At 43.7% G+C, this 27,269-nt stretch overlaps 4 protein-coding genes across 10 annotated transcripts in view; 2 read left to right on the top strand and 2 right to left on the bottom strand.

Moving 5' to 3' along the window:
- Positions 1 to 1,361: 1,361 nt before the first annotated feature.
- On the top strand, positions 1,362 to 3,804 carry GPR75 (G protein-coupled receptor 75). Of its 2 annotated transcripts, XM_071740442.1 has the most exons (2): positions 1,363 to 2,983; positions 3,617 to 3,804. In XM_071740442.1, the coding sequence occupies exons 1-2, from the start codon at positions 1,481 to 1,483 to the stop codon at positions 3,641 to 3,643; spliced, it is 1,530 nt and encodes a 509-aa protein (XP_071596543.1). In that variant the 5' UTR covers positions 1,363 to 1,480; the 3' UTR covers positions 3,644 to 3,804. The 2 variants fall into 2 exon arrangements, with proteins under 2 accessions (XP_071596542.1, XP_071596543.1); XM_071740441.1 differs by having other exon boundaries at positions 1,362 to 3,804.
- A 2,513-nt stretch (positions 3,805 to 6,317) lies between these two features.
- Positions 6,318 to 13,988, bottom strand: LOC139794607 (toll-like receptor 2). Of its 2 annotated transcripts, XM_071740427.1 has the most exons (3): positions 13,834 to 13,988; positions 11,628 to 12,351; positions 6,318 to 10,352 (listed from the first exon to the last, which is right to left on the bottom strand). In XM_071740427.1, the coding sequence occupies exon 3, from the start codon at positions 10,349 to 10,351 to the stop codon at positions 7,724 to 7,726; it is 2,628 nt and encodes an 875-aa protein (XP_071596528.1). In that variant the 5' UTR covers position 10,352; positions 11,628 to 12,351; positions 13,834 to 13,988; the 3' UTR covers positions 6,318 to 7,723. The 2 variants fall into 2 exon arrangements, with proteins under 2 accessions (XP_071596528.1, XP_071596529.1); XM_071740428.1 differs by having other exon boundaries at positions 11,628 to 13,988.
- A 134-nt stretch (positions 13,989 to 14,122) lies between these two features.
- Positions 14,123 to 27,194, bottom strand: ERLEC1 (endoplasmic reticulum lectin 1). 4 transcript variants are annotated; one of them, XM_071740437.1, is made up of 14 exons: positions 26,796 to 27,194; positions 25,544 to 25,648; positions 24,564 to 24,644; positions 23,579 to 23,656; positions 23,407 to 23,470; positions 21,551 to 21,591; positions 19,279 to 19,502; positions 17,481 to 17,610; positions 16,895 to 17,056; positions 16,177 to 16,236; positions 15,591 to 15,715; positions 15,073 to 15,150; positions 14,810 to 14,885; positions 14,123 to 14,421 (listed from the first exon to the last, which is right to left on the bottom strand). In XM_071740437.1, the coding sequence occupies exons 1-14, from the start codon at positions 27,177 to 27,179 to the stop codon at positions 14,350 to 14,352; spliced, it is 1,680 nt and encodes a 559-aa protein (XP_071596538.1). In that variant the 5' UTR covers positions 27,180 to 27,194; the 3' UTR covers positions 14,123 to 14,349. The 4 variants fall into 4 exon arrangements, with proteins under 4 accessions (XP_071596538.1, XP_071596539.1, XP_071596540.1 ...); XM_071740438.1 differs by lacking the exon at positions 24,564 to 24,644; XM_071740439.1 differs by lacking the exons at positions 21,551 to 21,591; positions 23,407 to 23,470.
- ASB3 (ankyrin repeat and SOCS box containing 3) overlaps positions 26,926 to 27,269 on the top strand; it is a 29,412-nt gene continuing 29,068 nt past the window's right edge. The window contains exon 1 of one of the 2 annotated variants that reach the window (XM_071740434.1): positions 26,926 to 27,063. The gene's annotated coding sequence lies outside the window, so the exon portion shown is untranslated. The remainder of the gene's footprint in view (positions 27,064 to 27,269) is intronic. The other variant, XM_071740432.1, reaches the window with a different exon arrangement.

The following is a 27,269-nucleotide window of genomic DNA, read 5'->3' on the forward strand; positions in this document are numbered from 1 at the left end:
TGACAAGCTCTCAGATACCGAGCTAGTGCTGTTGTCAGTGGATCCTCCTACAGAGCCCCGCTATGCTTCTGTCTGACTGCTGGGAGCAGGGGAAGATTAAGACAATATACAGATCTAAATATATATTTGTATATGTATAGATATAAAATAAGTATATGTAGAAATGTATAGTGTAAGACAAGTGCCTGTACCTGTCAGAAGTCTTCTGTGGCACTTCTGTGCCTTGCCTGGCTGCACTTTTTGTCTCTTTCACCTACATTTCCATTGTCTGATACTGATCTCCCGTGGTGCTTAGGTGACAGCCTGTGATGGCTTGGAGAACCTGTGCTGAGTGCCCATGTAAGTATTACGAAATCTCTTTAAGTGATCAGACATCCAGCGCTCGACATCACTTTAAAGGGCAAGTATAGTATTTCTGATAGTAGTAGAAACTATCAAGAAATAATACTGTTTGGTTTTTTTCCTCTCCCCCTGCTGTGGGAATACACAACTTTACCTCAACTCGCGCTAATGGACACAGACCAGCAAACAGAAAGGGCATCCCTACCCCTCCTTGACTTTGCTCAGGGAACAAATGCAGAAGTTCAAGCAGAGAAAGATGCAGTACGCAAAACTGCAAAAAAATGTTAACAGGTTTTGGTTCAGTGCAGGTGTTATGGTGGTGTGTTACGTCAACACGGAGAAACCTAAAACCTTGAGTGCCCTGCTGTTAACCTGAGATCCTGGTAAAAGCATGGCTGTGATGGGGCTTGTCGCAAAACCTCTCAGTTCTCTGCTTCGTGAGGGGAACATGTCCTGTGGTGACGCTGCCAGCTCCCTCTGGGGGGAGCTTTTCGAGAGCGAGTGGAACACTCTGTACACTAAGGCCGAGAGACATGGGGAATACAAACATATTAAAAAAACAAAGTCTACGCTGCTACGGCGCTTCGCATCAACGCAGCTGGTTGCTGCAACCGTGTGCAACTGCAAGTCGGGGTGCTGGTGCAGCTCCTGCTTGCCAAGCTGGCACACGCAGCCCCGCAGTTCGGGAAGCGCGGTGGGTGCCTGCGTGCTTCGCGCAACCCGCCCGCTCCCGCCCGCACCGGTGCCGAAGCCGCCTGGAGACGGGCAGGGAGGAGGGTGTCTGCGGCTCTGTCCCTGCCAAGTCCCCCATTGCCCCCCAGGCCCCACTCTCCGCAGACGCGGCGACAAAAAGGTAGCTGGGCGGGTGGTGTCGAGTGAGGAAGGGGCCGGGCCCAACCGCAGCGGGGGGCGGTGGCGGCGGCCTCCATGGCGGGGTGGGCGGTGCCATCTCGGGGTCAGCCCTGAGGGAGGGAGGGGTAGTAACGTAGGGGGGGGGGCGGTGCCATGTCGGGGTCAGCCCTAAGGGAGCGGCGGTAGCGAGGCGGGTAGGGCCATGACAGAGGCAGCCCTGAGGGAGTGGCGGCGGTAACGCAGCGGGCCCGCCTGGGCCGCAGCCAAGGTGGGACGGCGGGAGGAGATGAACGCGTCAGGGCGGCTGCCGGCGGGGGGCCAGGAGGAGCCCCCCGGGGCCTCGCTGCTGCCGCTGGGCCGGAACGGCAGCGCCACGGACCCGCGGGAGGGGACCCACGCCATCACCTTGGCGGCCTGCGCCTCCCTGCTGGCTCTGGTCTTCTGCCTGGGTTCCTACGGCAACCTCATCGTCCTCCTGTCCTTCTTCGACCCGGCCCTCAGGAAATTCAGGACCAACTTCGACTTCATGATCCTCAACCTCTCCTTCTGTGACCTCTTCATCTGCGGGGTGGCCGCCCCCATGTTCGCCTTCGTCCTCTTCTTCGACTCGGGCCGAGGTGTCCCGGGTGCCTTCTGCTTCACCTTCCACCTCACCAGCTCTGGGTTCATCATCATGTCACTCAAGACGGTGGCGGTCATTGCCCTGCACCGGCTGCGCATGGTGCTGGGGAAGCAGCCGCACCGCACCACCTCTTTCCCCTGCACCTTCCTCCTCACCCTGCTCCTCTGGGCCACCAGCTTCACCCTGGCCACCTTGGCCACCCTGAAGACCCGCAGCTCCCGGCTCTGCCTGCCCATGTCTAGCTTCGCCAGTGGTGAGGGGAAGATCATCCTCTACCTCTATGTCACTGATTTCATCTGCTGCGTGGCTGTGGTCTCCGTCTCCTATGTCATGATCGCCCAGGCCCTGCGGAGGAATGCCCAGGTGAGGAAGTGCCCGCCTGCGTCGGCTGTGAATGCCTCCAGACCGCAGCCCTTTGCGGGGCCACCAGCCACCGGGGAGGGGGGCTGTGTCCAGACTGCCGTGCCTGCCTTGTACAGGAACCAGGGCTACAGCAAGCCGCAGCACCTCCAGACACATGGCTACACCAAGCACCTCAGCCAGCCACCAGCCACCTCTGCTGGCCGGCTCCAGCTGGTGTCGGCGGTCAACCTGTCAGCGGCCAAGGACTCCAAAGCAGTGGTGACCTGTGTTGTCATCGTGCTCTCTGTTCTGGTTTGCTGCTTGCCTCTGGGCATTTCTTTGATGCAGGACATGCTGTCCAGCAGCAGTGGCTTTGTTCTCTACCAGTTTGAGCTCTGTGGATTTACCCTCATTTTTTTCAAATCTGGATTAAATCCTTTTATATATTCCCGCAACAGTGCTGGACTTAGGAGACGAGTCCTCTGGTGCCTGCAGTACATAGCTGTTGTCTTTTTCTGCTGCAAGCAGAAGACAAGGCTTCAGGCCATGGGCAAGGGCAGCCTGGAAGTCAACAGGAACAAGTCATCCCACCACGAGACCAATTCAGCATACGTGTTGTCTCCAAAACCTCAGAAAAAGCTTATGGACCAAACCTGTGGTCCTAACCACTCCAAGGAAAGCGTGCTGAGTCCCAAGGCTTCTGTCAGGCATCAGCACTACGCACAGAGCAGCTCAACCCCCATGAACACCCGAATTGAACCCTATTACAGTATCTATAACAGCAGTCCTTCCCAGGAAGGGAGCACCCCCAACAGTGTACAGCCGGTGAGCTCAGCTTTCGGGTTTGCCAAGTCCTACGTTGCCATGCATTATCATGCTACCAGCGACCTGCGGCGGGACTGCCACAGCGCTTCAACGAAGCAGATCCCGGTGCCCTCAGTGTAACCTGAGGAAAGGGTTCTGAGCTAGCTGATGGGCTGGGCTCCCTTCTTTCCTTTTCTTAATGGTTAATTTGAACTCCAAGATACAGTGCTGCTCTACTACTGCCAGTTAAAAAAAATGCCACAATATCCAGCTATTTGCTTTTGAAGTGAATGCTGGGGTATCACTTTCTCAGCTCTTTCTTGAATTTCTGTGGCTAGTCTTTTAGATTTGTATGTGTCATTGTTACCTGAGGGTGGTTTTGTTACTCAGTTTTACTGCTGAACAAGTAAAAATAAGTAAGCGTTGTAAGTATGTGATTTGCTACATCATAAGGCAGAATACCTCGGAGAATGATCCGAGGCTGCGACCTGTTAAATTGCATACTTGCTGTTATTTTCAAGAAGGAAGAATTAGGAAGATGCTTGGTGTTATGACAGTGAAGTTTAAGCTCTTCCTGTTGCAGCAGGTTGAAAGGATCAGTAGTATTTTGTTGTAGCAAGTGTCTGTAATCATGAAGGTCCTTTCTGTTCACAGGGTGAAATCCTGATTCCGTTGAGGTAAATGGCAGAAGGTCCATGAACTTCAACCAAAGTTGACGATTGCAGCTCCGGCTTCCTCAAGCAGGACAAAACATTTGACAAACAGTGTTACATTGCCCGTGGGGAAGGACTTTGGGGAAGTGCTGTGGCACTGTAGTAAAGTTTACAAGGTTCTCAAGTTTATATGTATTAATTTCTGCTGTACGTTTATTTTAAGGATCGGTGGTGTTACATATTCCAAAATAATATATTTGAAGAAGTATTTTACATCTAATAGCATCAACTGTGCAATACCCAATTACAGGTTTTACTCGAGGATCAAGATAAATATTGAAATATTATAGAACTGATACCCTGTTAGTAATGCAGTTCCCTCTGTGGTTTTCTAATTGGTAAACAGTTATTACAAACGAGTATTACCGGTTGCTTTCTTGTCTGGGACTTTGTATAAAAGTGGGGATTGGGAGGTTGAGCTGTGGTATTTCTGACAGGTAGAACTGCCAGCTGTTACAATTTTTAAAAACAGAATGACCATGTAACAAGAGGACTACAAGTTTCGAAGTTTTCTTAAGAAGTCTAACGTGAGTTTTAGAGATTAATAATCTGTCTACTTATAAACTTTATATGTTGGTCTACACAGTGAGCAAATAACAGAAGTTAAATATTTCCTTGTGAAATGGAATCATTTGGAGGTATTTAAATTCCTGACAATTATGACTTTAAGTGGCTGGATCTTCTCAAAACAAGCAATTACCTTTCAACTTCTGCGGACTTCAGCAGAGCCTTAGTGTCTGAAATAATCGTGCCACAGACTTTTGGTGCCTCATTATAGGAAAATGCCACATCTTTAGCAAAATTACAGTGCTGGGAAGGTGATTAGATTTAGAAACAAAAAACATTCACATCACTATTGTCTGTGAGTTGTTGGTTTAGGCAGTTAACTAAACTATTTCCAAGATTTTCCTGGAAGACTTTTACATTATGAACACTCTTATTTGCTTAGCTCTGGATTTTAATTCATTTTGAAGAATTCCAGACAGCATTCTCACAATAAAGTGGATAAAAACAACTTTCTAATATGAATGTAAAATTGAAACTTCTGTCTTTTCCCTCTGCCCAGCTACTTTTCTCTAAAAGTGAACAACACTGTTCTTTCTAAAGTAATTATAACAGATAACTGAAAGATCTGCCTTGTTTGCTTTTTCTGTCTTTGCATTTCTTTTTAGTACAAGATGTACTAACTTGGAGAAAAAAAAAATCTGTGGGATCCTGTTATTTTGTTTCAAACTACATTTTTGTAGCAATACTTTCACACTGTAAGGAGTACGGGGGTGGGACCTCAAAAGAGGTTGCAGGATGGGGTCCTGCATGTACCCTAAAGTAAGCTGAATATTTTCATAAGACTGGGTTTAAGAAAGTAGTTTTGGGATTTGTTGCATGTACATATAACTCCTACTGTTCATTTGGTTGGATCACAGGAGCTTCAACACATGATAAAAGGTAAAATCCCTTGCACCTTATTTATAAAAGTAATTTGAATCCAGTATTCATGTGAAAGTAAAGCAAGAAGGGGACAGCTCGAGGACAGAAGGAGGTTTTGTTGCCTTTATGTGATGTGTTACTAAGACAAAATAACTGAAATCCCTTCAAAGCACTATGTAATTTTCCTCTTTCTGTCACATCCTTGTGCCAGATGTGTTCTTACTACAACCAATGTGTTAACATGTTTACAGTGTCAGATGGTAAAGTGCAACACCTTTCAATCTGCAGTAGCACCAAAATCTGATTTAAGTTGCCATTTGTACTAAATAACTGCTCTGGGGCTTTTCAGCTGCTTTTCAAGTTGCTAGTGGTGGCCGCTGTTATGATATTTGGCTTGAGGACTGTGTATGCTTTATTACTGAAAATCTGCCTTTGTGGTCTTGGATGTACTGCTACCAATTTTACCAGGGTATCTCATGAAATAAGGAGTGGCCTCAAAGAAAGCATAAAGAAGCTTATTAGAAAACCAGTTGATTAATTACCTGAGGCTGAGCTCATGAACAAGTGACTTCTGGTTGTTTAAATGAACAAAAGTTACTGAAAGATTTAATAATTTACAGTCTTTTTAATTCCTAGATCTTGCTTTATAGAAGAGTGACTATTTCAGCGGTTGGCCTGCAATATGGTATTTTTCATCCTAAAAGCTACTAGTGCCAAATAATTTTAAACAACATGTACGCAACCTCAAAAAGTTGCTAAAGAATGTCCAGCTGTTGGGCACCACCTCAGAACCTTTTAGACTAGAGATTTTAGAGGTTTCTATGAGGTGGTATACAATTTTTTTCTGTCACAGAGCCAGCCTGCCTTAGCAGTACGGCTTCACAAGCTGAGGAGAGAATCACACGAAAATTGGATAGATGAGAGTGAAGAAGGCCTAATAATTTTGTAGTATCTTGTTTTATGGCATGTATGGCTTAGGTACATAATTTGTCACTTGTTAGGAAAGGTGTGAGAATTATTCCACATATAATCTTCAGTACCCTTGGATCTGCTGCACAGGAAATGAAAAATAAAGAGACCTGTGAACTATGAGGGTTGTGTTTCCTACACCATTATCTCTTTACCTTCTCCCACAAGGCGGCGAAGCACGGCAGTGGAGAGCCACTGCTGTGCCTTGTGGATATACCAAGTACAGTATCCATAAGTTGAATCAATACTGGCAAATTGACTTTAAAATGTCATTTATTATGTGCTAATAAATGCTGACAACAGGTTGTTGTTAATTTCTGTATAAAATGGGTTTATATTTAGTATTTTTGTTCCCTACAAAAGCCATCCCTGAGCCTTGCTACAATGTGGAGTTTTCCCTTTTTGCCAGGAAGCAGCACGGGGAGAGGGGTAACCACATCCTGCTCCAGCAGGATCTTTCCCCTTTTAGAATGCATTGCAGAAACATTGCTGTATTTGCTGATACATCTTTATGTTTATCTCATGCTTCTGCTTTTGGCATCGAATCGGATGAGACTGGTCCTATTTTGTCACAGCAGAGTGAGTTTGTGTTTCAAACACACTGACCCATGTGTTGTACGTGGACATTCCACCTTCCTGTGTCTGTGGTCTTCTGCTGGGAACTCATTTGGGTGTGCTCATCTTACGAGCAAGTCTGGATTGGGCTACACTAAATAATTTGTTCTCACCTGGTGTTTATTTTACCTCACAGTCTGCTGATTTTGCTCGAATGTGAAAATCACATCAGCTGATTTTTTTAATTTTTCAAATACAATAAAATAATTATTAAGTGGCCTAAGTTATCTCAAGGGCTATGCAGAGGTAGTTAAAGAGACCAGGGTGATTGTGTCAAATGAAGTATTCCTAAGTTTAAATAATAATATACATAACTTGACTCCTTATTCTTCTGAAGTTGGTAACAGCATTTAACTGAAGCTCACATTTGTTACTTAACAGTAGAGACTGACACACTCAGCTGTTTGGTTTGTGGTTTTCTTTTTTAATTGTGTGGTTGTATGTGTTAATTTTAATTGTAATAGAATTTAAAGTCTTATCTCTTCCACCAATTACTTAAAGTTAGTGCTGAAGCAGTGTGGATTTGTAATTGCATCTCTCACATGGCTGCGTTAAGTAAATCTTTTTATCTTTCCTTGCTAAACCACAGAAAGAAGCTGTTACCCATGTACTGTCATGGCTTGTGGGCTTTTTAATGTGTCTAAGGTGTTCCCATCCCATCCCAGGTTCTAGTAGAACAGAGAATCTGGGCTACAGCTTTATTTTTCAGTGACATCACTTTTTCCTGCAACAACCTCAAAAAAAGTTAGGACATGCAGTGTGACTCAAGTTCTTCTTCCTTTCAGGTGACATCTGCAGCATTTTAAGAAATGCTAGAAATAGCTGAAGAAAATCAAGCACTTGGGAAGGAAAGGGTGTCATCAGCGCTCGGGTTTCGAGTTTTATCAGATGGAATAACGTGCGTGCTACAAGCCCATTAGTAACTGATCCCAGACAGCCCCTGTTCCAGCATAGCAGCCTTTGCAGCAGGTAAACATCACCATGATTTTATTTGACCACAGACTTTCCAGGCACAATTTTGACACATTCTTGTGTCTCATTCCATCTCGTACCTTTCCTGAGTGCCTCCATTTTCTGCTTTCACAAGGGGTTCATTTGTTGTTCTTAAGACAGCTGCCAGCTGATGCCAGAACATTTTCTGTTTGTGTTCCTCAGGGCTCCACTTTAAGTAGGTTTTCCTTTTCAGTAGTTTCCTGAGCTTGCTGAACTTCTGTGGTACACTGTCAGGTGGGAGGTCTTCCAGCACAATCATGATGAGGGAGTCTTGGTTTTCATTCAGAACCCGATGTTCAGCAAAATACAGTTCATACTGACACCAGCAGCTGTTTACAAAACTGGGAGAGAGAACAAAAAGGACTTTATGGCTGTTCTCTATGCAGTAAAAAATGTTACCAAGTATGGGATGCCCTGGTTTGAAATCCCTCTCATGGTAACAGATCTTGAATCCATCATTTTCCAGTTTTGCCAACAGATTATCTTTTGTCCAGTTTGCATCTTGTTCACTGTATGAAATGAAGGCATCAAAGGGCTTGTTTTCTGGCCTCTTCTCATACTGCTTCCTCTTGGCCATACACCAGTACCACCCCATCCGCACATACCACAGCCCATCAAACTTCCAGCACAAGCCTGTTAACACCAAGACGATCAGGATGGCAACACAGGCTGTAATGGCCATCTGGATGCCCAGGGAGCATTGTAGCAGCGTGAGGTTGCTGCTCTCCACCAGCCAGCCCCTTCTGTCTGGTGGGAAGCTGCACCTGAGATGCCCTCTGCCATTTATCTGCAAATGGGGGTTGTGCATATATACGTTCACAAACCAGTACAAGTCGCAGTTACAAAAGAAATGTTTACCTTGAACGTTCAAAATGCTCAGACTCATTAACTGGCCAAAAGTGTCCTCCACTATGGTGGTAATGGCGTTGTCACTGATGTCTAACTCAATCAGAGAGGCTGGGAGGGAGCCACGCTGCAGGAAGGAGATCTTATTTCCTGATAAATTAAAGTATTTCAGCCCTGGAAGAGATTTCCCAAAGTAGTCAGGGAGTTCTGAAATGAGGTTGTGACTGCTGTCCAGGTTAGTGAGTGCAGAGAGTTGGCTGGTGGGTTCCAGTCTGGTGATCAGGTTTCCGGAAACATTCAGATACTCGAGTTTCTCCAGAGCATCGGTTAATGACAGCAGGTTCAACCTATTTTTACTGATATCACATTTTGTTAAAGTCAATGGGAAGTTCTCAGGATGCATATCCGTAATTTTATTATTCTGAATAATAAATACTGTTAAGTTGGAGACAGATTTAAACCTGGGGGGAATTACTTTAATATCGCTGTTACTTATGTCGAGGTGCTGCAAGGAGGAAGGTAATTCAGGAAGCACAGAAATCCGGTTGCTGCTGAGATCCAGAAATAATAATTCTTCCATTGTGTCAGCAAACCACTCTGGCAGTTCTACAATGGAGCAGTTAGACATTTTAAGGTGATTCACTTTCTTCGGGAGGCTTTTAACGGGTGTACCCATCTCATTCCTGACAAAGGAAATGGCATTAATATGTACAGTTCCAGGGGGGTAGGTTGGAACTGCGCCAGCGATTGTTGGATATGCTGTATATATGAAGTGATTTCCCTGAATGTACATGTGTTCTAAGTTAATCATTTTTTTAGCAAAATTTTGGGGTATTTGACTTATGTTGGTGAAGGACAAATCAATGACCTTGATGGTTGGAGGGAGACACAGTGTATCCAAGCTGTTTATGGGATTGTTGCTAATATTTAAAACCAGAAGCTTGCTGAAGGGGAACTGGCAGATCTTCCCAACATCTAGGATGTTAATTGTTATCTTGTTGTAACTGGCATCAGCAGACTGCACGTTTTTCATGTGAAAAAACAGGACAGACAGTGACAGAAGATCCATTTCCAGGCCATTGTGACTAATATCAAGCTCCAAAATACTGTCCAGCTGAGCCTGGCAAAGGTCCTCATCCAATTTCACCATCAGCTCATCCTCAGACAGTTCGCTGTGGGACAGATTGAGTATCCCATTTATTGGTGCTGCGCAGGAATCAAGCCTTGGTGTGGTCATGGGAGGAGAGACTGTTACATTTTTCTCTCCTCTTCGAAGAAGATTCTCTGTGCTTCGCCTGAGCCTCGGATTACCGTTTTGCAGAACAGGTGGACCTCTCAGATGCAGCAGCTTCTCGATGGGTGCAGAGGGCGCCAGAGCAGCCTCTGAGGCTTTGTCAAAATACTCATAGAGCTCTGAAGACCCTGAGGTTTTGCTTGTGGGCAAGGGCTCCAGGTGAGGTGGAAGACTTGATACAAGAAGTGTCTTATCATTAAATGACAAATTCACAGAAACGAGGCTGAGGAGACTCTCAAACACACCAGGTTCAACATCCTTAATCAGATTGTAGGAAAGGTCTAATACTTCCAGGGAGTCAAAACCTTCCAAATCTCTCTTGGTTATTTTTCTAATTATGTTATGAGAGAAATTGAGAGCTCTTGCTGTTTTTGGAGCTTGTGCTTCTGTTAATGAAGAGAGGTTTAAATAGGAGTAGTTGTAAAACAGGGGGGCATTTACTGTAGATGTCCTCAGAGTTATGAAGCCATTTGCTCTACTGAATGAGAAACAAATGAAGTAGAAATGAAGGCTTCCAATAAGGATCTTCATCCTGAAGAGAAGAAATGTAAAATCCATCATTATAAGATGCTGTATGGTAGTGTGTATACCCTTTAACAAAAGATCCTAGTTTAATTGCAAGTGCAGAAACTGTTTCATTAGTCATATCTATGAATCTCTTTTTCTCCACATTTAAAATACTTTTTGCTTCATTATTATTTTCAAGAGGCAATGCTGAAAGATGGTGTCTCAGATCAATTTGAAGGAGACTGCTATTCATTTTGGATCATTGTAGATAAAGTTTGAATGATTTTTCTATTTTCTTATTCCTTCTCCCCCTGGCCCCAGGCAGTTAGTGAGCAGCCTTTGCTATAGCACGTTGTGTAATCTGAAATGTGCTTTGGTAACAGCTGCTATTACATCTCTCATCCTGAGGCACAATACCCAGGTAAGTCTGACCTGTCTGAGACCTGGCTGAACCCACTCAAGTAGTGTATTCAAAAATATCATGGGGGGGAGCCCCATATAACTGCATAACCACGTACTTTCTTGTGAGCCTATCCCCGTGGTGTAGAGAGAACCACAAGTCCTCAGGTGTTGCCGATAATGAACTGGGAGCTTAGGCCCAGCTGTGCCCAATAATTAGGGCCTGCCCCAGCCGGAAATGGGTGGGGCTGAAGGGCAAAATAAAAGGCATGCTCCCAGAAGCAGAAGGAGACAAGAGATGAAGATGCCTGAGGAGAGGGACAGCAAGAGAGCTCCGGAGAAGAGCCGTGTCCCTGAGAGAAAGCCCGCCGCAACACGTGGTGCTTTGCTCTCTTCCAAGAATTTACCAGTGGCAATATATTTAATACTGAGTAAAGAAAAGAGTAAGCTTTGAAGTAGGTTATCAGGTTTGTATGATGCAGCCTGTACCAGGAGAGGTCACTACCTGTGCATCGTTCACGTCTGGAGACTTCCCATTGCCTGGTATCATCCCTGCCCAGCTCCCCTCTTGCCCCAGCTCTGTTGCTAGTTTCCTGACACCTCTGGTCCATGCTGTGTATTTATTACCTGGTTTTACCCTTTGCTGCCCACCAGACTCAGACCATCAAGTTGAACTGAGAAGAAAGGACCCCAGTGACTTCCCAGCTCTGTCCTCTGGACCCTCCACTGCCAAAAGGACCCCAACACCAGACCACCCTCCCTCCCTCCTTGCACCTAGAAAGAACTGCCTGCAGCCCAGAGCTGCTGCCACCACAGGGGTAAGCAAGACCATGAAAAGCACTGCACACTTAGGAGACATGATAGCTCACAACTCCCCAGCGACCCTCCCCATCCCTTTTACCTGTGAGAGCTGCACTGCTTCCCAGCCAGTACCTCCTGCTGCTGCCTTTTGTAGCACAAGGTTTTCCTGTCAGTCTTGCGTGGCAGAAGTGCTCCTGCAGGAGTGAGCAGCCATACGTTTTGCGCACTTTGACAAGGGTGAAAAAGGTAACAGGAGATTTTATCTCTGTTTGTAGTGCTGCCTTGAATGAGGCACTCCTTGTTTGCAGCTAGTTTGATTCAGGATGCCAACAGAAGGGAAGTCAGCAGGTTGCACAAGGCGTAGAGCTCTGCCACTTTTTCTGCTAGTGATGTTTTTTTTTATACTCTTTTGAAACTCCCACTGACTGGAAACTATTGCAGCAGCCCAGAAGCTCCCCTGTCCAGTCCTAGGGGAATGGAAAACCCCAAGGTTTTTTGTGCTCCTTGTCTAGTCTGACTAGGCACTTTCCTGCCCCTGCAGGTTCTGGGAATTGCCCCGGTGTCATCCCTTCTGCAGATCCTGACTTGCTTTGGTAGAAGAGCCAGGAAATGAAGAGCATTTTTGACATGTCAGGAGAGATTCTTGGTCCTGCTTTCAATTTTGGGTGACGCCCCATAGACAGCTATTTCTCTCCAACAAATCTTCCTTCCTTCAGCTAAATACAGCTGTGTTGCTCTTGAAAACCACCCTGGAAGCCCTCTTTAGGAAGATGGAGCAGCTGTATCCCAGTACGGGGCCTATCAAACCCCATCTCTTCAGCTGGCTGTGAAAGTAAATCACAGTGGGGAGTGACAAAGTCAAAAAGAATATTTTTCCAGTACAAAAATGGTTAAGCTACCAACATGCTGTGCTGGCATCATTCTGACATTTGTTTCATGCAGCACACGTTTTGTGTATTAATTTGTTCACATGTTGTTGGGTTTTGTTTTGTTTTGTTTTTTCTGGGGATTGTGAAGGAAGAACAGCACACGAGAAAAAAATCTAGGCAGAGAAACATGAATACCTGCAACCCTCTGGCTCGGCTTCCTGCTTTCTGTATACCAGAAGAGGTTTATTTTTCCCCATTTTTTAGTATGATGGGTTCCTGCATCCCCAGGCTTGTCTGGGAGAGGGTTGAAGCAGCAAGTGACTCCAAGTTGCACATATCTTTCAGATTCGAATGTATTAGAACATAAAATTCTGCTGCATTTATTTATTTCCAGCAATGTCACCTCACAGTCTATTGTGCCTCCTGGATTTTTGCTTGCATCACTGCTGCCTCAGTGGTCCTCTCCCAAATCAGCTGTTGGTCAGAGAGAGATGGGAGAGGGCAGAGGAAAAGTGTTGTCTTTATCTCTGTTGATTTGCATGCTTGCAGGTAGTTTGGGCAAGAGGTAGGAATGTCTGTGAGGGTGTTGCTTCCTGTGCTAGAGGCTGGCAATAGGGAGGATTGAGTCCAGATTTTGTGGTTTTGGCAGTGTGGTTTGCTCACAAAATGGCTAAAGCTGGCATTGGTGGCACAGTCAGGTGTTGCAGCTGCTTAGTCAAAGCATTTGTGCTTTCCCATTGCACTGGGGGACTTCCCTCCTCTATGGGGAAGTGGAACTCTACCTTCTGCAAAGTAACTGTTCTCACCTTTTCCTCTGATCTAATCACCACAATTGAGGGGTTTAGCATGTTGAGGTTTCTCTTCCCTTGAGCATGACCCAGCCTGATAGAGGCTGAAAAAGTCTGACTCCATCCCCACCCAGGCAGTATCTGTGTTCTGCTTGGGGAGGGGACTGGAGGCACCCTGGCACATGGCCTCAGCAAGGCTGGGGCTTGGGTGCTCAGGCCAGCACCAAGACAGCCTCTGTGCTGCCTTTCCTAAGCAGCCTTGATTCAAAATAGAACTATCACGAGGGATTGCACCATCCCATCAGGAATTAAGGATATGACCAGGAACTATGACTCTGAATTTAAATGCTGTATCATTTTGATGCTGCTGTTTTGGTTTTCCACCCACTGAGACAATGAAATGGGTTCTGTTGCACCAGTCTAGCAGTTTAGGTTAGTATTTTGGGTGGCATTCAACTAGTCATATGCCAAATGGTTGGCGGATTTCCGTCTGACATCAGTTACAAAATTTCTGCACTTTGCACAACAGTTTCAGAAAAGAGGAAACGTAGTGGGCTTACCTACATCACTTCACCATAACCCACTGCTGCAGACAGAAACGTGGCCTGGCTTGTGCCCTGCCTGGCACACACATTGTCACAGACCTTACCTGGAGTTCTTGAGTGTCCTATGGTGGGTGACACAGCTCCGAATGATCAGGCTTGAGGTAATGTTTGTCTTGGGACAAAGCAAGTTACAGCAGCAGAACCGCTATGAGTGTTGCAGTGGCAGCTGAAGGCTCTGGAGCAAGAAGCGTTGGTTCATTTTCTCATTCTGTTGGCAGCTGAACTCACTTGAAGCTGGGCCTTGTTTATTTTGCTTTTTTAGAGCTGGTAATTTGGACTTTAATGGTGACGATGGTGACTGCAGAATACGTCATACACAAGTCAACCAGGAAATGCAAGACAAGATTTTAATCGTTTAAAAGTTTATCGATAACCTCTTATATACACATAGTTATACACAAAGTGGTTCATGAGTCCCTCATCTTACAGAATTCCGCTGGTGAGGCTGCTTGGCTGGAAGATTTTCTTTGCCTTTGTCCCTTCACGGCTGGGTTGCAAGTGTGGCAGAGGCCAGCGGGGCTGCTGATGGGTATGGCTTGTGTCATGGGCTGTGCTGGGCTTTAGCTGGGCACAGAGAGGAGCCCATGTTCATCTGCTGTGTCCAAAATTTTGCAGATGACTGGAGACTCCACCTGCAACACCACAGAGCAGAAGATTAAAGATGAGGAAGTCACTGATAAGTTTTTACTAGAGATCACAACAGAGACCTTAGGATTAGTAAAACAGACTGCAAGAGGCACAGTACTCAAGTGGCACTTTGTAACTTTACAAAGTGCTTTCTCCTTTGCCTACAACCTCTGTAGCAAATTAACAGTGTAAGTAGTCTAATTATTAACAATCCACCATTCTCTAAGCAAACATAATCAAACAAAAAGCTGTACTTGGTGAGCAGCCCCGTGTTTGAGCTAAATCCATTGTGAAGAGTGAATGGATGGAAGGGTCTTTTTCAAACATGTACCCAGAGACTTCCTCTACAAGGTGGCACCTGATCTGAGGGGATTGGAGCACATCTTTACATACCCCAAGGATGTATTGGCAAGAGTGAGGTTCTAACATGTATATGGTCACAGCATGGGGGGAATCCGATTCTTTACATCTGGAAACAGAAATGCTGCAGTGTTGAGCATGTCATAAGCACACGAAAAAATATCTTTCATGAGCATCTACAGCATTTTTACTGAACAGTCATTGCTTCCCGGGCTTTCTGAAGGCAACAGAGCCTTTCCCCTCTGACAGAAGAAGCAGATTCATAAAACACCAGTTCACTGAAAAAGTTCACTTACTTCAATTTCACAGTCACCTGCCTTGGCTTGTCTGTTAGGTCACAAACATCTCCGTTTCCATAGAAATGAGACACCATCCTGCCACAAATGATTGGAATGAAAAAGTTTGGAAACATTAAACAATTTTTAAGCAGGCAGCTAACTTGTGTGACACAGTATCTCAACATTCTGCAAATACTGAACTCCAAGACAGAAAACGAAGTAGTCACATGCTGTATTTCAGTTACTGCAAATAGTTGTTCACTATTGGAAGAAGTTGCTCTGCATCCTCTCCCAAGTGCTCAGTTACCTTTTCTGATGTTGTCTGTTGATTGGGGGGGGAGGAGGGAGAATAAATCTACACACCTTGCCCTTGGCAGTTTATTGTATCTGTTTGTAAACTGCATATTCAGGCACTGCAGGAGCAGGCCTGGCATTTATTCCTCACCATCTCAAGTATGAGACCAATTCAGGAGCAGACAACCAGAGTAGCACTTGGAAAAGAACCGGGGCCGCAGACCCGGTGGCCATGCCCATACCGAACGGTCTGTGTGCCGTCTTCTCGAAGGTAGAAGGTCCTTGCAGCATTCTTCCTGGACCATTCAATGTGCTCCTCCCTGCTCCAGGTACCCACAACCACAGAAGTCTTGCCACTTTCCTTATCCTAAAAAAACGAAAAGCTGTTAATTACACCTTGCATTATACGATTAACAGTGAGGATATTTTCATGATGAGTAGAACGTCATTTCTAGAGGAAGCCTGCTGCTGTCAGAGTAACATCTTTCTGAATTTGGGACAAATTGTGACTGACCTCATATCCCAGTCTCTGCAGAATGGCCACTCAGGCTATGTAAGCTGATGGAAGTGCTTCAGTGTGCATTTGTTCAGCCTTGATTATCACTGTGCTCTACCTGACATGGTCCCTATACCCCTGGGGCATTAAGTTAAAACAGCACAGGGAGGATTTATTTTCTAAAATCAAAACGCTTACCCCCACAATGTTGATCAGCCAAGAATCAGCTGGGTTTTTTTGTTTGTTTGTTTTCTTCAAATCAGAGATAGATTATCTAACCCTTTTTCCCCTGCAGCCATCTAGTGGCAGAATCTAAAACTATTTAAACATACCTCGTGATACTGATGAACATATTTGCCGTAGCAGAATTCGTACTTCCACCAACCGACACCCTAGGGGGAGGTGTAATCTCAGAGTTAAAGCAAAAGAAAACCCCCAAAGCAAACAAACCACCCCCAAACGACCCTCCAGCCCCTCAGCTATTGACTGGTTTAGCTGTATGACTCCATACCTATTAGTCAAGTACGTCAAGTCAAGGTTGGCACTGGGAGAGAACCTCTTGTTAGACTAAGAGATATAGACAAGGGAATTTCATCTGTTCCAAGATGAGTTTAAGCAGAGAGAATCTAATTTTTAATGTATACTCTGTGAAGGACTACTTTTCTTGCCCTAATTGTACACCCCCTATTAATCTTAAAAAAAACCCAAAACATTCCTATTGCAAAGGCAATAAAAACCTGAGCTTTCTTTTCTCTGCTGGCTGTTCTCTCAGTCAGTCTTATCAGATTATTTTGTTGTTCTTAATAACAAAATTAGTACTGAACAATTCTCATTATCTACTCTCATTTCACTGTCTGCTCAAATCGATTGAATTTCAACAGAAAGGTTAAGTATCTCTTTCTGGCACAGACTTTGGTATATGAGCATTCCCTATACTAATGCAGGAGTTAGAAGAATCCTGCTATCAAACTTAACGGAAAAACTAAAAAAATACAGAAACCAGGACATCCAAATAAGAATTAGCTTTTTTATTATGCAGTTGTTTCTCACCCCATGGAAGCAGTAGGAGCCACTAAGAAATTCCTTTATAAGCTGGTCATCAGTCAGTTTGGAGATGTGAGTTGTTCCCACCGTTAATAGCTGATGGTTTCCAACAGCAACAGGCTTATGAATGGAAGAGAATTTCTCTTCCTTTGTTGAATGCATTTCTTCCTGAAATTCAAGTTTATGCAAATATACCCATTTAGACTTTATGTCCCATGCAAGGTTTTATGAGTTATATAAAGTTAACTAAGTGACATAGGCTGTGGGAAGTATAAAAATGCGTTGTCAGTGTTTTCACCGTATTCACCATAGCTGAAAAAACCAAAACATCAAAACCCACAAACTTAACATATTAGTAAATGTGAGCTAAAAACACCACAAAAATTTAAACTGGTAGCCCAAACTCACTTGCTTTGCTTTCCTTCCAAAGAAGGTAAGTTACTGATTATTTCAACAAGTGTAAAGACCATCTGAAAGACTAACATGGTCGTACAAAGTTGGGTAAGAGAACTTATTCCACAGAACTGAAAGTTGTCTGTGTTACACAATGAAAATAAGTATTTTTTTCTATTTAAAATAGAACAAATCCTACCTCCTTAACCCTTCTAAAAGGCACCTTCATCATTTCTTGCTGTTTCTCCAGCTGTTCCAGATTATGGGGTTTAAGTGGGGATCCTGGCAGAGACTGGCAGAAGATGTCATTCACAGGGGAAGCCCTGAACCTGCCCAAATAAGTCAGCAATACATCATTTTTTATGCAATAGAGTAAAGACATCTTTACTGCTGTGCATTTCTGACTGAGTGGGGCTGAGGTGTGTATTTTTTTTCTCTTGTACTTGCCCCATTTCACCCTGTTCTCACAAGTGATGTAAATATGCTTTTTACCCAGTGTAGTCTCACTCCTAATGCTGCCAGGCAACTGGCAATGCAATCTAACCCCTCCTCACCAAAAGGGAAAAATTGCCTATTGAAAAAGCAAACTGCATTGGATGTGCATTGTGAATGTCACATGGCACCCAAACAAGAACAATGAGAACTAACAGATACACTGCTCCTGAGTTAATACAGGTGCATTACTGGGTTAAGATAATGTGTGTAGAGGAGGAGCCCTGGCAGCTGAACTACTTCTGGAAGTACTGCTCAGTGCTGTTTCAGGAACACAGGGCAGGAAAATTGCACTCAACTTAAAACGAGTTTTGTTTGTCCTTACCTCTGCTGACACTGAGCAGCGTTTCCATCTGCTGTCTCCACCTAACTTTATTTGCAAAGATGATGTAAGTGGGAGAATAAAGATATTGTGTGTTTAAGTATTTCCTGCTAGTGGCCATGAAGCTTCCATGCCTTCCCTTCAGAAGGTGGTAGCAGCTCAAGATTTTATTCTTATCAAATCATGGAACAATTTGCCTGAGCTCTTTCTCTTTTTCTACTGATAAAGAAGCTTAAAGACTCCTATAGTAAACAGATAATGGTGCAATAGGCAAGTGCAACAGATAACATAGCACAACCAAACCTATCTACATGAGAAAATTTATAATTGATACTGAACCAGGACAGCTTATTTACTTCAATTGGCACAACTGAGGATTTTGTCCTTTACACTTTGTTGCCTGTTTCAGGACAGAGATTTAGTACTCATTTGTTCTGACATCTGAATACAAAGAGTATTCAGAACTCCTGTCCACTATGTCCCCCTTCAATTTTATGGTCATGTTCACCTGGCAGTTCTGTTTACACCCCTTGAGAGGTCAAAAATCTGTGCTACTGAGACTATAGGTATCTTTAGTTGTGTGGTAAAATTCAGGAAGAAGGGAAAAAACCCTGAACCAACCAATCCTAAACTTGATGTTTTGAATATAATAATGAAACTGTGAACCCTCATATGAAGATAACTTATGAAAAAGAAGGCAATAATGCAGGACAGAGACAGATAGGAATTTCTTAGGTTGGGAGTAATGCTAAAGGAACTGTTAAGGTTATGGCTGAAGATCACACTTTTGTTTTCTGAAATCAGAGAAACTAAGTCCATGTGCACACACAAGGCAAATGTGCAGTCTTTGAATACTGTGAGGATGATCCCCCAAGAGCTTGAAATCATAAACTAAGACTGGGTGTTCTTACTCTGCCTGCTGCCTTAATGCCTTCATTAGTGTTGTACTTCTCACCTGCTCCTCCTATGGGATCAATCACTAGAGACTTAAAAAATGCAAATCTTGTGTACTTAGCAGGGAAGCTTAGGACTTGGCAAAATTGCACTTGCCAAGGTGACACACAAGTGTCACAGTTCTGTACCAGCAACTCCAGCTGGATACAGGACTTGGAGAAACACACCCCTGCATGGGAACTGAAGACAATTTGAAGTGGTAATGTTAGCCAGCCTTTGAGTACTTTACCTGTACTTAGGATGGCTGCACAACAGAGGTGTCAGGATAACCACTTCGTATTCACAGGTTGTAACTTCTGCTACTGAAAGGATCTCGTGTTTAGCTTCTGGATGGCAGATGTACATCACTGTACTTGACCTGGGGAGGTTTTGTCTCAAGCTACAAGGTGTGCCATTGCCCATTTCTACAGGATAGTATGGAGTCATCTGCCCTTCTATATTTTTTGTAGGTATCTAGGTGAAAAAAAAGGAAAAGTTAAGAATCACAGTAAAGATCATTCAACTGTTCTGGAACAAAAAGTATTATTACACCTTGCAGAGCCAGCACTACTGGATTTAAACCAGCCTCTGGGTAGTTACTTGGTGCTTCTGCAGCATCCAAACATGTTCCAGTTTACAGCCTTCAGCACAGCACTGTGCAAATGCACTGAGCCACATAAGCTGTGACTGCAAAAGAGGTGGTTTCCCTGCACAGGCTGCCTGATGCTTGGGCTCTAAGGAAGCCTGGCAGCTGAGTGCTGGGGGTTAGAAGAACACTGAGCCAGCTGTGTTCACCCTGTAGTCTGGGAGACAAGGAGATGTGAATAGCTCAGCCAAACTCAGCTCAGTTCTTCTCTTTTCAGGCACCCTACATCAGTGCCAGGCCATGAAAAATCTAAAAATGCCCCTGCAAAGTCATCCCAATCCCTGCACTACACCTCTCCACATTCCCAGCCTGGGATGCTCCTTAGCCAGAGTATCTCCCACCATCTGTCACTTACAAAGTTAATGATATATACAAAGTAAACTCCACTTTTGCACACACTTTAAGTAAGCTCTCTTCAGATTTGCTCCTTCTTGTATTTTATCCAGCTTCCAGTTCAAGAAATTAATTTCCCAGAGTGGTAAAATTCCTTCTGGCTCCCATCTTGGAAGCAACTCAAGTTTCTGGGTACCAGAAGTTCTGTTTGTAAAAAAAGTCTTGCTGGAACCAATAAACCAGACTTTTTTCTACCTCTGTTGCTTGAGCTAATGAAGTTTTTCGGTGTACAGCAAACCAGGCTCTGTACCAAAAGGCGAGGGTCCCACCTAGACACTAACCTGGGAAGCTGGGACTCTTTCTTACCTCCCCTACTTCAGTTTTCAAACCATGTTACTCTGTCACAGGCCACCAACTCTCTCCTGAAAACTCATTCATCACCAATGAAGCAATGAAACATTCGGGAGGTTAAAGAATGAACAAGCCAGCAGCTTAATTGCTCAGGCACTTCTTAGCTTCCTGTCACATAGCTATTCTATATGTCAATACTCAATAAAAATAAGTGGGTTTCCATGCAAACTGCAAGCCTAAATTCTTTATGGGCTGAAACATTTACAGTGTATGTACATGATAAATGCTGCCATAAGGGGTCAGTATATGCCTTACTGCCGCCTGAAAATAAAATATATTTTAAAAGTTACACTACAAAGAACCTAATTTTCTGTAATTTGCAAGAGGCATAACTCCCATTAGGATGGGCCCCATTCTCACTTGGGTCTGCTGCCCAAACTACCTCCAAAACACTTCTCAGGCATGTGTATTTCCTGAGATCTGCTGCAGAAGAACCATTCTGTGCAATGGAAATCAGCATGACAAAGAACATGCAGACAAAAAAATTCATTTTAGAATTAAAATGAAGAATAAATGGAAATAAGTGTGCATCTGTCCACAAGCCAAATTTGCTATTGCTAATTCCAATGTGCTTCAGGGACTTTCACTCTTTTGCTGTAAAGCCAGTAACTCAGAATTGAGTTTTGGGGCCTAAACAAATGGAAAAGTTCTCTAATGGAAAAGGGAAGCACCAAGTTTTATGAGCTGTGTCATAGAGTCAGATGAGAAACCTTGGTGGGATTTTGCGCTGCAGGATTTGGTTAAGCATTTCTCTCTGCCCAAAATGGATGCAAGTGGTGCTAAGGGAACTGGGATCTCTGTTGCAGCTGGACACATAACTGCCACTGACCATAGCGTGACTTTGTGGTCATGTATGTTGTCTTCATAAAAGAAGAGTATATAATTAAATTAATTTAAGTTTAAGATTATTGTAACGTTAATATAAATGAGGAGAAGGGCAAGAAACGTGCTAGCTAGGCTAAATAAGTTTTCTGAGCTGGCACTGATATTAAAAGCAAGAAGAGTGCATCTTGCATTCAGAGTTTTATTTCTTGATGCTCATTTTGGTAGGGAACTAATTACATCATCTCATCATATATCAATTGCCTCCACTACTGATGGCAAAAGTTAAAAATAGATGTTTTTCACTTGCCTCTTTTGCACTCTCTTTTGGATTTTCCTTCTCTTCTTGATCTAGGGAATAATTAAGAATGAGATAAGCATAAAGTCTGTGAACTTGAAATAATATTATATACAGAGAAGTTTGTATATTTTGTTTATTTACTAGTACTTTATGTACACAGTGCCAAGAGTCAAACTAATGAACTTGCAGGTGCAAAAGAGGAAAGAAAGGAAATCAACAGTGATCTGTTGAGCAAATAGAATAAAATAGGAGTTAGCATCATCTTAAAAATTTTGAATTTGTAGGACAGGCCAAACCAAACCCCATCACCAGAAGAAGGTGGCAGAAGAACATGTCACTGCTGCTGTTCTTCCAGGGGTGGCTGACTACTAGTTTCAGAGTGAATTAAACACTGGGACAATAAACAGACACGTCCTTTAGCCCACCCACTAGCCTCTCTCAGAGGGGCTCAAGGCCAGGCTGCTTGCCACATCACAGGGCAGGGCTTGCAGGTTGTCAGGGCTGAGAGCTATCCCCTACTTTCTGAACTGCTTCAGGAGATTGTCCAGACTCCCTTCAGCATTAGGTGAGCAAAAGGCCACCCTCCTTCAGCTCACAACGGTCTGAGAAGCCATCTATGTGTTTTCTTTAAGAGAAGTAGTGTGAACTGCTATATATATATATAGGAAGCATAAAAAGAATACAGTCTACCACCTAAACAGAAAGCACAGAGGGTCAGCACCCTAAAAAAACTCAGATATGATGACTTTAAGTATCATCATATATTAACTTCAGCATCTAGCCCCACAAAAGAATAGGTAACTCCAATTAAAAAACTTTGTTTCCTGTACAGTAGCATCTCAGGATGCTGAGCACTTCTGCACAGGATTAATGACAGCACAAACTCCAAAAAAGGCAGGTTCTGAAGCCATGTCCCTTTTTAGGATTAAGATACTTAAGTGAAGGCAGGAATTCAAAGGAAAGGGATTAACAGCACTACATGCCCTCCAAGACTGAGGTGTTCAAGTTAATCACTTCTTGAAAGAGAAAAAATGGTGGTGACCATCTTTTATATACTAGCCTAAAACCAAACAAAAACCCCAAACAACCCAACTATATTATGTTTTCTATTGTTTCTGTCATCTCTGATGAATGAATTCCTTGTGGATTTTTTTATTTCTTTCAATACACTGCCAAAATGCACACCCAGGGAAGCAGATTTTGGTAGGTACAATGACAGAATTTCCAGCATCTACAATAATTTATGGGCAAAAAATTGAACTGCTCAGAAAATTAGTTATTCTAGGTTGCAGCTTGAATTTGGGGCTCAGCTACCTAATTTCCAAGGTCTTGCTTCAGGCAGTTGAGAATTTCTGAAGACCTGATGCCAGGATGCCTAAAGACGACTCAAACATTTCCAAGGATCCAATCTACCTGCAAAGGCTGTAAGTGTTTGGGTTTGCAGACTATATTTTATTACAGAATAGCAGAGTTGAAGATGTGCTATGCAGTCTGCCCTCTGCTCGCAGTCTGAAAGATGCTTCTTCCCACCCAGAGAGTGGCAACAGGCTACATTACAAAGCTCTGGTTAGGCACAAATTGGCTCTTTTTCTTATACTCTGTATTTTCTTCTGTTGACACTAATTAATTTTGGTAGATTAATCACTCTACTCAGTTAGACAGCATGGCAAAATTGGCAGGATGGGTATAATGTATGGTGCTGATAAGGGATTGTTTAAAAACAATATATCTCAAAAACAATAACCTAGAAAATTATGTTCTATCACACTGAGAATCAGTTTTCTACAGCCTACTTCTCAGATAGTAAGAAATAAAAAGCAAAGAATTAAATTAGTATGAGCAAAATAAAGTAGTCTAAAACAAACCTGGTTCTGATAATGGGTTCTTTATCATCATATTCCCCAGATAGTATTCTTGGATGTTAATTTTCTACAATCAAGAGAAGTTAAAACAAATTTCAGTTACAATTTTTGCATACTTTTTTAAGTGCGCAGGAATTCAAGTCTTCTGGGAGAGTGAAGCACATATGAAGCCTACCTGTCCTGTTTCCTTCTCCTCATGATATTGACGGATGTGTTTTCCATGGCAGACCTCATAAGTCCAGTAAGATTCAATCTTAAAAAAAAAATAATATAGAACATATTAAAAAAATATATAAGAATAAGTTTAGATACATTCTCCTTCCCACCCTCCATAAAAAAAAAAAAAAAAAAAAATCTCCCCAATTCCCAAATTTTGTTTTTTGGAAGCAATGAAATGCAGCATCTTGGGCACCCTCAAAAACAATAGCATAGTCCCACTGTTCCCTAAGCATTTTGATGATGTTCCAAATAACTACAACAGGGAAAGTGTCCTTACTTTTCATACAGATAAAACAAAGGAGAAAAAATGAAGATCTAAAGACCAAACTTGCCCCCAAATAGCTGGGGTTGAGCTGTAGTGACTCAGCACAGTCCAGTTTGGCACCTGCCACAGACAGGGGCTGTTTACCAACTGTGCTTGACTCACTTTGCCTTCCTGAAGGACTTGTGTGGGCTATTGTGTAGGTACAACACTTGGCCACTTTTGCTCTCTGTAGTGCTCAAGTAGCAACTGGTTGGGTATTAAGCCTGTTCTTCTAATGTACAAAAGAGGAGAGTCTTTGAATTAGGGTGACAGCTGAAAAATTGGAAAACTTTCAGAGTATCTAGCAGTGTGTTTTGGTCTTCTAATGCTTTCTGAGAAATGCTTTTCATTAGACAACCAAACATTATGGCTTACTCCTGGAAGTAAGTATTTTAAAACCACATTTTAAAATTCTTCTGTAGCAACCCAATTTATTTGAGTCATGAGATGTTCGATTACACAGAATTTTATCAAATATTAAGATATAATTGTAAGGTTGAAATAACTTATTTTGGATTGAACTAGAACCTGAAGTCTGAGACATACTTATCCAAACATTCTACTACACTAAACCTTGAAATGGACAAGACTCTAAATTTTTATTAGCATTCGAATTATCAGCACAGAAGTAACATACTCTATATGAACAGCTACTTTGCTTAAAAAGAGGTTCCAGCAATTCTCCTGGAGTAGGACCTTTATAGTCCTTTTCTTCTTCCTAGAATAGAAGGATATTTTGTTATATTAAAAAAAAAAAAAGTTTAGTTGGTTAATATTAATTTGCAATACTTTAAAAATATATCTTATAGAAAATTAAAAGATACAAAATCTCATTAATGCCTGCCCTGAAGGAACTGTGTGGTAATTAGAAGGAAAAAAAAAAAAAAAAGTGTAATAAGAAGGGGCAAATAAAAGTCACAAATAAATTAGTCAAAATAGAAAAGTTTTTGCTGTTTAAAAAACACACATGTAGCAAAAGAGCAGGATGTCCAGATGTTCATGTTCACAGTGGCAGCTTAGGGTGTGAACAGAAAAACAGGATCAATGATCTTTTCATTTGTTAGTTGATGATGCTGTACTGTTGCAGTATAATTGAAACATGATACAGCTTTCATGTAATACTTTTTCTAAAAAAGCATATGTAATACTGTGGAAGTTACTTCTGCATAATTTTTGCACATTCAGATTTATTATTTACTTAAGGAACAGACATCAGAGAATACAGCTTATATTTAGTGGTATTAGAAGCACTACTGTGAGAGTATTTTCAGATACAGTGGTTACAACAGCATTGTTAACAATCTTTACAGTTGTTTACTGGCCTAGAATTTGACAGCATTACTTAAAATACAGGAATTTCCCACTCAGTGATAGACCTAGCAACAAACAGAATGTTATAGTGATTTTTTGTTGCCAAATAAGACTTAAAAAATCGTTCAGACTGGCCCCACTTAATACAGAGCTAGTATGTACTACCAAGTGAAGATATCTCCTATAAACTGTGAAACTGAGATGTTCTACAAATGATTTTCCTTTCACAGGGAAAAAAAAAACAAATTGAAAATATGCTGTAAATACTCTTCTACAGTTTAAAATTACAAAAAAGACTGAACTCACCTCATTGCCACTGGCTATCAGTGGAAGTATACATTTATATTTTTCTTTATCCACAGTGGTCATAATAATGTAGTTATCCTCTTTGTACAGGACACCAGTTGTAGGCTAAAAAAAAAAAACCCAGACAACCTATGGATTAGTGGGTGTTTTCAATGCCGCTTGTTAATAGATATTCCTGAATTTTTAAGTGCTACAGTTAATTCATAGGTCAGCATATTTCCTGGGTCTTAATTATATCACAAGACTGGATTTTGGTGTTTAAGCTTGCTTAAGTTTTGCTTAAGCTTGCTTGCATGTGTTTAAGTTTTCTTGCTTTCTCCTCTGCTTTGCTCCTTCTACCTCCAGCCACATTCCTGCTCTCCTCCACACTTCTGTTTACATATTTCCAGTTCTCACGGAGAAACTTTATTAAAGAAATATCCCCTCTCCCCCCCCCCCCTCCCCCAACCACTGCATTTTGCAGCTAGCCATTCCCATGCTTACTTTCAAGACATATTCCCCTGGGATTTTCCCAGCTGCCAGACTCAAGCCATGGCCTAAACTCACCCTCTGCTCCGCTGCACATGCTCCCGCTTACTGCCAAGACACAGGGGGACGGTTTCAGGCCAGGCTGTGCTGGGAACACCCCAAACTGAACAGACCCTTTCTGTGGCACGGGGGCTTCCAAAAACACCACTAAGCCATGAGGGGCCTCCAGCCCTTGAACCTAAATAATCCTGCTGCCGGAGTTTGTAGAATCACAGAATGGTTTGGGGTGGAAGGGACCGTAAAGATCATCCAGCTCCAACCCCCTGACATGGGCAGGGACGCCTCCAACTAGACCAGGTTGCTCCAAGCCGCATCCAACCTGGCCTTGACAACTTCAGGGAGAGGGCAGCCACAGCTTCCCTGGGCAACCCGGGCCACTTCCAGTCTAAACGCTGCAGCTCCGCGAGTGAGGGAGACTCCGAAGGAGTAAGAGACCCTTGACGCACACATCCCACAGACACTCCGCACACCTCCAGCCCGCAGCCCCCTCCCCTCACACACACACATACACAATCCCCCTCCCTTACACACATACATCCCCCTCTCCCCACACACAGACCCTCACACACACACACACAGACCCTCACACCCCTCCTTCCTTCTCACACACACGGCTCCCCCTCCTCCTCCCATGATCCACATACACATCTACCACACACACCCCCCCGCCCTCCACCCCTCTCTCTCCCCTCCCAACCCTCACGCCCCCCGCCCCGGTCCCCACCAGGCTGAACTCGGTGCCGGGCCAGTTCACCCTGAAGGGGATGTCGTCGCTGAGCTGAGGCAGAGTGCGGCCGCCCTCCGCCACCTCCACCACCACCGCCGCCAGCAGCCCACAAAGCAGCGCCCGCGGCGGGCCCGGGCTGGGCGCCCGGGGCCGGCAGCCCCTCATACCGGCCGGCGGCTCCGGGGCAGGGCGGGCAGCGGCAGGCAGTGCCGCCGCCACGTCTCCTTCCGCCGGGGCGGGGCGGCCATCGACATCCGGGGCATCGGTGAGTGAACGAGCGGGGCGGGGAGTTGCCGGTTTTGTGTGGGAACCCCTCATTTCTGTGTGGAAACTGCCGGTTTTGCGTGGAAACTTCCCGTCGTCCTGCCTCACAAATTGCATGTGTGTGTGGTTGGGGGAGGGGTGAGGTGTTCGGGAGCCCTGCGAGACCCCCTGTCCTGCGGATGCTGCCCTTTGGCGCCCAGCTGGCTG

This window comes from Heliangelus exortis, chromosome 3, assembly GCF_036169615.1.
Source record: "Heliangelus exortis chromosome 3, bHelExo1.hap1, whole genome shotgun sequence".
NCBI lineage: Eukaryota > Metazoa > Chordata > Aves > Apodiformes > Trochilidae > Heliangelus > Heliangelus exortis.